The 13,570-nt window shown below is 43.2% G+C and overlaps 1 protein-coding gene across 1 annotated transcript; it reads left to right on the top strand.

The window, feature by feature from the left end:
* Nucleotides 1–4,031: 4,031 nt before the first annotated feature.
* LOC101566140 (olfactory receptor 5B12-like) lies at nucleotides 4,032–4,976 on the top strand. The gene has a single exon (XM_004645780.1). The coding sequence runs from the start codon at nucleotides 4,032–4,034 to the stop codon at nucleotides 4,974–4,976; it is 945 nt and encodes a 314-aa protein (XP_004645837.1).
* The last annotated feature ends 8,594 nt before the right edge of the window (nucleotides 4,977–13,570 follow it).

The raw sequence follows: 13,570 nt of genomic DNA, 5'->3' as shown, positions 1-13,570 counted from the left end.
CTCTGAGTTATTTGTGTATTTTTAAGGAGAGTTATTGCATATAAGCTAAGTACATCTGTGATGTCCCATGACAGCAGAGCTAGGTCCCACAGCGAGGGCAATCACCTGATTCCTAGTTAGGTGAGCTGAGGCCTTAAAGCTCCCAGAGAGCATTTGTCCTCTGAGAGCGTGAAGCTCCATGACTACAAAATCACCTTCTGGTTTCCACTCTACAAAAGTTCAGCAGCCAACCTGACTCCTTTGCCTTCACATTAGAGGGGGCAGCCCAAGAGTCAGTGCCACTGGGGCCATTATTTACTCATGGAATTGCTGATGGTCGTCCAGTAGGAACGATGAGTCTCCCCCACAGCGACACATTACCTCGAGCCTATATTGATGTCTAGGAGATCCATAGCCAGAGATTCTTTTCTTTTCTCCTTCCTTTTTAAGCTTTTTGGCCAAGTACTACAGTCTTCAATGAAAATTGTTTTCCTCCCTTCAAAGAATGCATGTGTGATCTGTGTCCTGACCCTGCATGAACCGTGCTGGACCTGCATGTTGCGGTGCTGAGGTGGAAGGTGGGTCTGCAGACCAGGTGTGTTGTCTTGTGCACTGCTAAGGGCAGAGGCAGCCAGGCAAGGGAGTGAAAGCAGGAAGTTTTCCTTTAGCTTGTTCAGAGCTTTGGCTTGCATAGTTTGAATTTTAAAAATGACTCATCCAGTAAATTTAGTGTTTCTATTTTAATATTTAGATCCTTGGTCCATTTTGACTTTAGTTCAATGCGTGGTGATAGACATGGATCTAGGTTCAGTCTTCGGCATGTAGGAAGGGGAAAGGAAGAAAGGGAAGAAGAAAAAAGATTATGTAAACACAAGATAGTTAAAATAGTCTTTACAGCTAGCTCCTTTAGTTCCTTGAAAGGAATGCTTTGTGCTAGTATTGTTTAGACAAGCTATCAGGCCTGTGTCTATACTCTGATTAACTGACATGAAGACGATATACAGTGTATCAGCTATTGTAACTGTCCTAATAATCAGTTTCATTGTTTGTCTATCTTTTTCTTTCACAATAAAAAATCTATTTCACAGATGCAGAACATCTATATTCCAATGAATTCTTATTGGAACACGTAGCTTTGAATGCATTATTTAAACTATTTCAATCTCAGTTTTCTTTTTCTGAGAATATGATTATATGAATGACCTTGACAAATCCCAGCAATTGCTGAAAAGATCACATAAGGTGTCAACTGAAAATGTTATTGTAACATGGAAGCCCATAGTCATGTTTAAAAAAGAAAAGAAAGAGGAATAGAAAGTAATAAATGAAAGAGAAATATGCATAAAAGCCAATGTCATAAAGGGCACAGAAATGAAGAGGTGCAAGTTAAGACACAGAGGAGAATGGGAGACTTGCCTTGAGTTGGAGTGATGCCCCTGCAGACTCAGGTGGTACTTGCTTGGGTCGATGGCTGAAGAGTCCTGATGAGAGCAGCCTCCATCTTGTAGCTCTGCAAGCGGGAGACATCGTGCTCTGTGCTGGAGAGCGGGGGCCGAGGGTAGCGCATAACTCGTCAGCCTAGAGGTCTCAGTGCAGCAAGCATGAGGCGGGCCGGAGCTCAAGGGTGTGGCTTATACTCCGAGGTAGGCCTGGCAGTTTGCGTACAGCACAGTTGCATGGAAACTCACTCGGTGCCTGCAGAGAGGATGGAAGGGTCAGCGGCGTCCAGCACTACATGCAGCCTTTCAGTTGGTGCCACTGACAACACACATTCCTATCTAACCACAGTGAGGGTTTTTTTTTTTTTTTTTTTTAAGAGTTGGAATAGTTGTAAAGACTTGTGAGTGCAGGCCAGCGAGGTAGCTCAGTGGATGAAGCACCTATTTTGGCAAGTGCAGGACCAGGGTTTGATCCCCAGTCCTGCCTGCCACTCTGGCCCCACCCCCAGGGCATGCTGAGTTGGCCACCGAGACCAGGCATGGCGGTGCATGCCTGCAATCCCAGTGCTGGGGAGGCTGAAAGCAGGAGGGTCACTATGAGTCCGAGCTCCGTAGTAAGACCCTGTACCAAACACATCAATGAAAAAAAAAGGTTTGTAAACGCACTTTTTGTGATTCAGCTGACACTTAGCAATAGAGTTGAGTTCTTACAAAGTCCCAAGTCTGATGGCACGTGTGATTCCCACGTTCATTGATTCCAATTGTGCATATCGACTTCAATGATAGATATAATCGCTCAGCCAAAAATCTGTCAATTGAATGAGTAATTTTCTTGTGCCTAGTTTAGGTGAAATATACAGAGGGCATAAAGGCAAATGTGCAGAGGAGATGTCCAAAGCATTTCTTCATGATGAAGAGCTAAGACTAGGCTCAGAGTGGCTCGGCTTCAAATCCGACCACTGTCGTCCAGCCCTCGGTAAACTTCAGTTTCCATGTCTGTGCACTAGGAAATTTCATGGACTTGTGAGGGTTTGTGGCGGTGAAGTGACACAGTCTCCAGTTCAGTGTTGGGTGCATAGAAAGTAACAAGTCACCTCAATACCTCAATGACTTCCACGTGTACAAAATGGCAGGTAAAAACTTTGACAATTTAGAATAAAAATGCCATCTGTTCTCTTATACTGGCATAGTAATGTCCATAGCGCAAGGATTGGGGCAGACCTTAAGGGAGCTTTGGAACACGCTATTGTTTGAGTGCATGAGATTTGAGTCAGGAGAAAAGAGCACTTTGTTAAGAAGAATTAGCTTTTATTTTGCACCGAGAACTAACTACGCATTTCAGCTCAAGCACGCTTTCCATGCCCGGAACGACAACAACAAAATGACAGAAAATCACCAACTACTTCAAAAAAGTTGTACCCATTCATTTTCTTTTCCACAGACTACCACAAATGAATTTTTTCTCCTCCATGAAGATGTTGGAGTTGCACCTAGGACTTCATACGTGGAAAAGATAGTAAAAATTTTTTAAATGATTCTTACGTTTTTTTAAATTTGAGAAATCCTTATCTGGTGCATTTATTTTGGGCATCTTTTGAAGGAAGAAAGAGGTTATCTTAGCCGCGATGCTCAGGGTGAGTTCTTTCTAGCTTAGGGATCTCCAGGTGCAAAGCTGAAAGTTGGAATAATGTAAAGTCACAAACTGATACTCTCTAGATGAACTTCTTATCCTCATGTGAATTTCTACAGCTTTCCATTTGTGGGGTAACTTGAACCCTAGGATTAGATCCTAGGGTCATTTTTGGCTGATAACACCTTTTGTTTAACAATTTTACAGTTTCATAGCAGGGAACTGCTCTTGAAAAAATGGAAACAAGGACAATGTCAGTACAAGTAAGATGAGTTCAATTTTATCCCATTTTGCTAAGTGTTATGTCTGGATTGTGTCCCTCCTAAATTCATCTATTGAATTAGCAGCAACCTCCAAAGTGATGGTGTTTGGAAATGAGGCCCAGGAAGAGGAATACGTGAGGAAGGAACAGCCTGCGTGGAAAGGACTAGTGCCTTTCTGAAAGGGACCCCAGAGGTACAGGTAGGTGCTTCAAGCAGGTAAACACAGCAGGAAGTGTTGACTAAGGAACTGGGCCTCCGTCGACAGTGGGTGCGCTGGTGCCTTGTGGAGTTTCTCCACATTCTAGATGGTGCTGCTTTTTATCGACCAAGTGCACGGTACTGTATTGTATCACCCGGAGTGGACTAAGATCGAAGGTCTTTTAATATGCTGTAAAGGGCAATTTTCATTTTTCACAGGACTTTAGTTTTCTCAGCAAGCAATTAACACGATGATTTTGCATAAACATTTCTATCATTCAGACCAGTTGTCTGTGAAGCGAGAAGACTAGGAATACGCCGGCTCCAGAAGACCTCCACTTCGGGTACTGTGTGGCCTACCAGTTCTTTAAGCTGCGCTTCTGTTTATCATGTCATGTTTCAGATCAGGACTCCTGAAAAGAGTACAGCCACCATATGGAAGGCAACAGGGCCCCGCAGGTCCCGCCCACCGGTCACTCTCCTGCTGCTTTCTCCTGGCTCCAGGGCACCACGTAGCTCCCAATGGAGAACAGCACAGAGGTGGCCGAGTTCCTTCTGCTGGGGCTGACCCATGACCCCGGGCTGCAGACCCCGCTCTTCCTCGTCTTCCTCCTCGTCTACCTCAGCACGCTGCTTGGGAACCTGGGAATGGCTGCGCTGATCCTGCTGGACTCGCGTCTGCACACGCCCATGTACTTCTTCCTCAGTCACCTCTCCCTGGTGGACTTTGGGTATTCTTCAGCCGTCACTCCCAAGGTGATGGCTGGTCTCCTCTCAGAGGACAACGTGATGTCCTACAGCGCATGCGCCACCCAGTTCTTCTTCTTTGTAGCCTTTATCACTGTAGAAAATTTCCTGTTGGCCTCCATGGCTTACGACCGGTATGCAGCCGTGTGTAGACCCCTGCACTACAGCAGCACCATGACCACGAGCAAGTGCGTTTGTCTGATCACCGCCTCCTACATCTGTGGCTTCTTGAACTCTGCCATCCACACCGGGAACATCTTCAGGCTGTCCTTCTGCGGGCTCAATGTGGTCGATCACTTCTTCTGTGATGCCCCTCCCCTCCTGGCACTCTCCTGCTCAGACAGCTACGTCAGTGAGATGGTCATCTTCCTGGTGGTGGGTTTCAATGACCTCTTTGCTATCCTGGTCATCTTGATCTCCTATCTGTTCATATTCATCACCATCCTGAGGATGCAGTCCTCTGAAGGGCGCCAGAAGGCTTTCTCCACCTGCGCCTCCCACCTCACCGCCGTCTCCATCTTCTATGCATCAGGCATCTTCATGTACCTGCAGCCCAGCTCCAGCCACTCCATGGGCTCAGACAAGATGGCGTCTGTGTTCTACACCATGGTCATCCCCATGCTGAACCCTGTGGTCTACAGCCTGAGGAACCAGGAGGTCAAGAGCGCCTTCAGGAAGGTTGTGGGGAAGGCAAAGTCTTCCATAGGATTCATATTTTAGTTCTACAGTCTCTTCTTAGGCAGTTTCATCTACCTTATATTATTCTTTGTCTATTAAATGTATTGTAGAAGCACCCCTAAGAACAGCCTCTATTGACTTCCCCCACCTTGTACTTTTCACATTTTCCTTTTTCTTTGAATGATATATATTTTTGTTAAAATCTGGCTTTTGAAATAATAAATAGCAAATGTTAGAAAGGAAATCTTCCTTTCCAAACAAGGTTTGGTAACAGAGGTGGATGTGTGCCTATTTAGTGGCTTTCCTCAATCACTTCTATTATTTCTCTATATATCCTTGATGTGTGACTATTGAAATTTTAGTTAATTACTGTCATGTCCAACAAACAATTGAGTCTGTACTCTTAAATGCTCTACGTAGCTCTCATTCTTTTCTATATCATATGTTGGAGCATATTTTCCATATTTGAGCATTTCAAATTCTTAATCTTGTCTTCCTACTTTGTCTAGCTTTAGAGTGAGGTCAAGATGAGAGATTAACTCGTTTTCAGGCTTGTTTCCTGGAGCATAACGTTTTGAGCATATCCAGAGTTTTACAATCCTTTGGTATATGGTAGAGCTTTTCAAAGCCTCCTGTATATTTCAAATTTCTTCAAAAATTCTGTGAAAAGTTTCATCAAACTGTTTTTTGCTCCAGTTTTATTTATAGCTTCAGAAAACTACAGTCACATAAAATCATCGTTGCTCAACTCTTCGACACGTGGCTTAGGGATGGAGCTTCTCTCCTTGCGTGCAATTCAGGCTGAAATAAACTCAAACACTGCGAGGGAGGCTGCTAGGCAGATGAAACGGCGGCATTTCTCCACGGATGGGGCCTTGCGGAACCCTCCTCACACACTTTCTGTTATCCGTTCAGTAACCATTAGGCTATTTTTTCCTCAGCCACCATGGTTTCCAGCGTGCTTTCAAGGCTACCGCAGAGTTGGTGGCTTCAGCAAGGTAAGCCGCTCAGGCAAGACGGAGGAGCAGCCCTCGCCCTACACTCCTGGTCTCACTTCGGAAACATCAGTGCCAGCAGCTCTTCACACTGCCAATTGCCTTCAAGAGTTCTAGAGTTTCCACCTAGGAAACTGCAGTACCTGGTTGTACAACAAGAGGAAGAGAAGGCATGTTGGTTGACAATGTGGGCAGGAAAGCGTTGCTTCTGGTGCTAACAGCCAAGCAAAGCAACGTGGAAAACACCACCTTGGGCAGGGAGGGCAACTTAAGTCCCTGTCCCAGGGAGACCCAGCACCAAGCCAAATGCCACGTGCCCTGTGCGCGGGCCAAGCTTTCAGAGGGCACTTGCCTGGCTGTCAAGGGGCTGCCTCGACCCTCCCTCTACCCCACAGCACGGAGCAAGGCTCCATCTGCTGGGGGAGGACCGAAAAGCAGGCCCGATATTGTGCTTTAAAACTTAGAACCCACCCCAGGCTGAGAGAGTTCTGATGGCCCGTGGGCCCAAGTCAGCGCTAAGGGGTGAAGTGGCACTTGTGACTTGTGGACAGCTGTCTGGATCCATGCATGCCCGCGGCAGGAGCAGGCCACAGCAGCATGGCCCGGTCCTGCCCTTTCACAACCCTGCCCTCTGCGCCGTGGGCTCCAGACGTGACCTGGCGCTGCAGCGCTGCGGCCATGGGCTGTCCGCCTCACCCTCTGCCCAACCTCACACAGCACAGCACGGAAAGACTCATCGCTTGCTTGGGAAAGAGGGGAGCTTGTTGCCAAGTCATTGTGCCAGAGCCCAGACCTGGGTGAGGACTGCGCCAGGCAGGCAGGACCCTACAGCCACTGAGTGCGAGATAGCGCCAGTGGCCAAGGGTCTGGACTTAACCTGACTCTCGGTCAAGACTGGCAGAAACTAGTTTTCTCTTTCTTTCTTTCTTTCTCTCTCTCTTTCTTTTTTTTTTGTGGCACCAGGGATTGAACTCAGGACCCTGAGCTTGCCAGGCAAGCACTTATTCTACTGAGCTAGCTCCCTGGACCCCTCTTTTTTTTTTTAAAGAAAAATTATTTGTGCGTATTTTCAGTTCGTGTAGCTTACAGTCACCTTGAGGAATGGTTGCAGGTACATCCCACGGCCTCTCGTCTTCTCCCCACCACTTTCCCTCCCCCTCCTCCAGCTCCCCATCCCAGTTTTCATCCTGTTGTTATGCTTTGTCTCAGCTCACGCTATAACCCATAGTGTTTGCATTCATCGGGTCGGTAGGCTCCTGTACATGGCACCCTGTCATTCTTGTTCCTCATCCGCCTCCTCCTGACCCTCCCCTCTGTTCCCTCGGACCGCGTCCCTATCTCAGGAGGTCCATGCACCCCCCGGTATCTTCCCATCCATCCTTTATTATGAACTACCTTTTAAAGGCGCGCCCCTGTTCATTCTGAGGCAACTGCACATTTTGTACAAACTTGGGCTTGGAAGACCTTCTGTTGCTGCCACAGTAACAGTGCATTGACCCTGCAGTCATAGTAAAATGGGAGCTGGAGCGCCGTCTAGTGCTCAAATGGTAGAAGTGATTGCAGGCTCCAAAAAAATACCAGATTTCTGGAAAGGCAGGCACAAAAATGCCAGATATAAAGTAGGGGACAAACATTCAGTACTGCAGTTTACACTTGATGTTACACACCAGGAAGGATTCTGAACTTTCGTGGAGCTCAGATTTCATCAAATCACCAAAATAAGGTGGCACGAATTGATCCTATAGCAGTCAACAGATGAGAATTCTTGATGAGAAAATTCAACACAGGTGTTTGAAAGAAACTTCCCAAGTTTCAGGTCTAGGGAGATGGCTCAGCAGAGTAAGCACTTGCCTGGCAAGCACCAGGGCCTGAGCTAAGCCCCGGTTCCACCAAAAAAAAAAGAAACCTACCAAGCGTCACAAAGGCACAGAGAAAGGACTCCATGTTGCACCAGAAAAATTGAATAGTAGTACTAAAGCATCTAAAATATTAAACAAAAATCCTTCAATTAAAAATTACACTAAACCAAACAAAAACACAATAGAAGGCCTCAAGAGCAGAATAAACACAAAGCATCGGTGATACCAAAGACAGGCTGTTTGCAAATATATGATGAGAAGATAAAAATGAGAGGAAAAAAGGGATGAACAAGTTCTTTGGGTTTAAGTGGGACCTGAGAATGCCAAAGGTAGTAGTCTTATTTAAAAAGACCACAACGGGCCAGGGAGCTAACTCAGTGGCATAAGCTCCTGCCTGGCAAGCGCTAAGTCCCAAGTTCTATTCCCTGGTACTAAAAAAAATAAAATAAAAAGACAATAACATCAAATTTGTTAAACCAAGAGAAAGATTCAAATAGGCAGGTCACCAACGAATTTGCCTCTACAGGCTTACTTTATAGTGAAGTGCTACAAAATGAAGCATAAAAGTATTCCCAGCATAACAGGACAAAAGAAACATGCTGTACATAAACATCATCCAATGCACCCAAAACCTAATTAGTGCCCTGAAGTCCTGTAGGCCGCAAGGGATCGGCCTGGGATTATCACAGCATCAAAGGAGCCAAAGGTCTGCCACCAGCACAGCACCTAGCAAGCCATCCTTCATGAATGAAGAAGAGACAGAGCTGTTCCCACAGGGAGGCAGAGAAAGTTGATTTACATGACACTTGCTCTTAGAAATGTGAGCAGAGCTCTTCATCCTGAAAGAATTGTTCGTGAGTAAGAAGAAGTGGAAAGGTACGCATTGTAGTTGGCCTGTCCTAACAGTAATCAGGCAAACTCGCAATGCTCTGATGATGTAAAAATAATGCCTACAGCATTGATATTTTTACTACCAACATAAAAAATGAAACCATTGAAATGATAACTACATTAATATGCTAATGAGATGCACAATATATAAACATATAAAATGGGATTTTAAAAATTCAAGATACAAAGGTACAATTGTAGTGCTCTATTAGCATATATTTTTAAAAAATATTTTCTTGGGCTGGCGAGATAGCTTGGTGGTCTAAGCACCTGCCTGGCAAGCACAAGAACCCATGTTCTCTCTCTCTCTCTCTTTAAAAAATATATTTAGTACAGGGTTTACAGGGCCTCATTACCCAGATGGGACTTGAAGTGACCCTGCTGTTTTCAGCCCCCCAAGCGCTGGGATTACAGATGGATGCCACCATGCCCAGTCTCAGTCACTGCCTCAGGGAGCCCCAGGGGCGGGGCTGACGTGGCAAGCCAGGGATCAAACCCCAGTCGCTGAGTCTGCCTAAGCAAGTGCTTTAGTCTGCTGAGCTATCTGGCTGGTTCCTTGGGACCCAAATTCTATTTCTAGTACTGAATGCCATGCTGGCCCTGAAGGGGGATAATGGTGTGTGTCTGCAATTCCAGGGCTGGGAAGGCTGAGAGAGGAGGATCACTATGAGTCTAAACTACACAGCAAGACCCTGTGTCAAATAAATAAATTAAAATTTTTGCTTTTCCTAACATTAGGACCATACTATATTGCTTACATTTCAGATAATTTAGAATTAAAAAATGCTTTTGGATAAGCTTCATGGTAGACTTGTAACTGAATTCCCTAATAGACATACCAAAAATAATAAGTGGAGAGTCGAGAAACTTAGTTTCTTATTGTGTGCAAGACATTAAATGCCTCTCTGAGGACAGGCAAAGGCTGGAAATGAAGAGATGGTAAAAGATACTCCATGCAGATGGAATCTAAAGGAAATCAGGAGTAGCCACACTTATATCAGATAAATAGACTTTCAATCAAAATTAATGCAAGGTCCTTGCATATGACAAGTGAGTCAACTCACTCTGAGGAAATAATAACTTTTTTACAGGTAGTATTCTTTCTTTTAAAATTAATTTTATTGAGAAACAAATAGCAATGAGACAGTTTCAAAACTGATTAGTAGGACATTTCAACAATTAATACACTGCATATTGTTGTCTTCGTAGTGGTTATTCATAGTACAAGATGCAGCCATGATATCCTGTCCAAACACTATTAGTACAAACCTTTCTTCTCATTGAATTAAGAGAAAGTATCTATATATCTATCCTATTTTGTATATACAAATACAAAATGGTCTTTCATTTGTATTCCTTTTTTTTGTTTAGTTTTGTCAGAGATGTGTATTCCATTGCCATTTAAATATTGTAGGTGGGTGAATTCAGCAAAGTATTCCAATATAATCCAGTAGTCCATAATAGTAGTGGGTTTTCCATAAGACTGGCAATGTCAGAAGTTGTTGACTTGATCATTTTACAGCTCAGCATATTAATATGGCTTTACTTTTTCATAACTTGTTTTTATACTTTTCTGCTGAATAGGTAAGACCAAGATAAAGCAAGACCTATATAACAAGAAATGTACCTTTTTGTGTCTGATAAGGTCAGTCAAATCCCCTCAAGATTTACCCTGAAACACTGTACTGCAGTTTGTAAATCCTTCGTCAGTGTCAGCCATGCAGATGAGTCATGGCCATTACTTGACCAGTTTTCTCTCTGTGAAAGCCTGAGAGAATGTTTTCTCTCCATGTGACTCTCATTAGGCACACTCTACATCATCAATCACTTTCTTCTGTGGCCCCTTAATCTCCTTGATAAGAAAATTTGGGAAACAACTGAGTTATAGGATGTTACAGTGCAGGTTCTCCTATGTCCCGAGTCTCCACTAACTGAAAGCCTAGGACCAAAATGTTGGCTGTCCTTGCAGCCCTTCCTTTCTCTAATTTTTGATCTGCAAACTTAAGCTGTTAATCCTCCAGAAGAGAAGTTTAATGATATTATTATCCTACAACATAGGCAGGTGAGCTTAGCCTCACTATCTGTCTGAATATCAAATATCTTAGACATAACATGGGAAATAATTAATAAATACATTTAGAAAATGTCAGAAATCTAAATCTATAAAGCAAATATGAATAAACAAGATGAGAGAGTAGCCGGGCATGGTGGGCCACTTTTGTAATCTCAGCACTTTGGTAACTGAGGCAGGAGGATTGCGGTGAGTTTCAGGTCAGTCTGGGCTACATAAGGAAAGACAAGGCCAGGCTGTATTATACAGTAAGACTTTTTCTAAAAACAACAACAAACAAAACAACAAAAGACATATTTATATCAGGCGTGGTGGAGCACGCCTGTAACCCCAGCACTTGGGAGACTGAGGCAGTAGGGTCACTGTGAGTTCAAGGCCAGCCTGGACTACAAAGTGAGTTCAAGACAGCTTGAACTACATGGTGAGACCATTTCAAAAAAATCAGAACAATAATAAGAGAGATAAACTTCAACACAATAATACTAGGAGACTTCGACACTCTTTTCAATAGTGAAAGGATCAGACAGAATACTAAAGCAGTAACAGAATTAAAGTATGTGCTATATATCAAATGGGCTGTGCTGGTGTCTGCAGGGCATTCCATTCTGAAGTGAAAAATTCAGTCTTCTGAGCCGTAAATGAAGCATTATACACAGGAGAGTATTTGGTGAGTCAAAAACAAATCTCAATAAATATTTACAGTTTGAAATCCTATCGTATACCTTTTCAAATGCAATATAATAAATTAAAAGTCAAAAACAAGAAAAACATAGGAAGCTACAGAAATACATAGAAAATTCAAAAAACATGTGTTCCTGAAAACCAAATCAGTCAAAAAGAAAATTTAAAATTCCTTGATAAAAAGTGAAAATGGAAACATTGTAATCCCAAGTGGAAGGAAAAAAAATTAAGAGAGAAATTTACAACATTAATGCCCAGAAAAACAACAACCAAGCATTCAAGAAATTTTTAAAAAATTTTTAAACCAATTTTTAAATCTAAAATTAGTAGAAAAAAATCAGAATAAAGGTAAATTTGATGCTAAAAGGCAATACAATAATCAACAAAACAAAGGTTATTTTTTGAACTGTAAAATTGACCAAATTTTATCTACAGCACTGAATAAAAAGTACAAGCTCAGGTAAATAAAATCGAAGGAAGGAGAAAGTGCAACTGGTACCATGGAGCTACTGAAGGTGGTTCAAAGTTATTATGAATAACTGTATGCGGGGAAAGGGTTGCCCAGCAGAAATGAACAAAGTTCTGCGCATGGACACCTCCCCACAACTGAGTCATGAGACTAGCAACCCAAGCATGTGAACAGCCAATTACGAGAGTGCGTACTGCTGCCGAGTGAGCACGTCAGGAGAAACACTGAACGGACCATCGAAGAGCACGTTCCTGCCAGGAAAGGCCGTGATGTAACTGATGGGTTCTGCCAATAGTTAAGGAAAAACTAATACTAACTCTTCTACTATTCCTGAAAATGTAAGAAGAGAGAATTTTTCTAACATTGTTCTACAAGACCAACATCACTACGCTATTAAACCAGAGAGACACAATAAAGATACCATAATAAAATCAATAAATGCGATATGGTTTGCCATACACAAGTTGATAGATGTGATACATCGCTTAAAAAATGAAGGAAAGTCATATGTGTGTGTTTCTTTATATGCTGCCATATTTTTTTTTTAACTATTGAGAATGTCATCTAAGCACCTGATTTTCTAGATAATGATTCCTGAATATGGAAGTTTAACTTATCAAACAAATACAATATGAAACTTAAGGGCAAAAATATCCAGGGTGTGAGTGTTATCAGTGATGTGCAAGGGCTGGCCGAATAGCTCAGCAGATTAAAGTGCCTATAAGCAGGCACAGGGCCTTGGGTTTCGATCCCTGGGCCTGCCGTGCTGGCTCGGCCCCCGGGGCATGCTGAGACATCAATTGAGACTGGGCTTGGTGGTGCACGCCTGTAATCCCAGCACTTGCAAGGATTGTAAACCTTGAGAGGCTGTAAACAGGAGCATCACTATGAGTCTGACCTAGTAGTGAGACCCTGAGCACCCTGTAGACCCTTCCCTAAGAAACAAAACATCAACAACAAAAACTTAGGGGGCCAGGGAGATAGCTCAGTAGAATAAGTGCTTGCCTGGCAAGCACAAGGGTCTGAGTTGAATTCCCAGTTCCACAAAAAGGAAAAAAAAAAAGAACAAGGAAAAAAAAAACAAAAAACATTTTCTCAGGGCTATGTAGTCTAGAAAAAATGAAGTTATAGACACAGTGTTCAGATTCCTTGTTGCTTTTGCTACTTTGTGGGCACAATGGGCTGAGTTTTTTTTTTGTTTTGTTTTTCTCTGATGCCACTCTTATGTGTGCTTCTGTGTGCTGGGGTCTGCCATTTATAGATTAAAACCTCTACAAACTGTGAGCTAAATAAAACTTTTCCTGTTTAAATTTAGGTGTCAGGTATTTTGTCCCTGTAAAGGGAAAAAAAAAACAAAACCTGTGACAAAAGCTGGTACCAGGAGTGAAGGTGTTGTGACTATACCTCACCATGTGGTTCAGGAGCCGTGGGGAATGGCTTAGAAAAAGTTTGAAGATGCCAGCTGAAGCAGTGGTGATGGGAAGCCTTGGGTAGTGCCAATGGGAGATTCTGGCCAGAGCACAGAAGAGCCCAGTGCTTGGATCAATAATGCCAGTAAAGACCAGCTTTGGGAGGTTAAAAGGGTTTAACTTTCTTTTCATTTATGCAGGCCTTACGTCTAAGAGTTTGCCTCAAATCTCAAAGGAGACTTCAGACTTAGACTTTTTTTT

The sequence above is a fragment of the Octodon degus genome, unplaced genomic scaffold, assembly GCF_000260255.1.
Source record: "Octodon degus isolate 3935 unplaced genomic scaffold, OctDeg1.0 scaffold00239, whole genome shotgun sequence".
In the NCBI taxonomy this organism is placed as follows: domain Eukaryota; kingdom Metazoa; phylum Chordata; class Mammalia; order Rodentia; family Octodontidae; genus Octodon; species Octodon degus.
The sequence above is the reverse complement of the archived record's forward strand: the minus strand, read 5'-3'. Positions and strand labels throughout refer to the sequence as shown.

What these genes read in the sequence shown, in the direction of transcription:
- LOC101566140 (XM_004645780.1), top strand. Translation starts at nt 4,032, where the DNA reads ATGGAGAACAGCACAGAGGTGGCCGAGTTCCTTCTGCTGGGGCTGACC.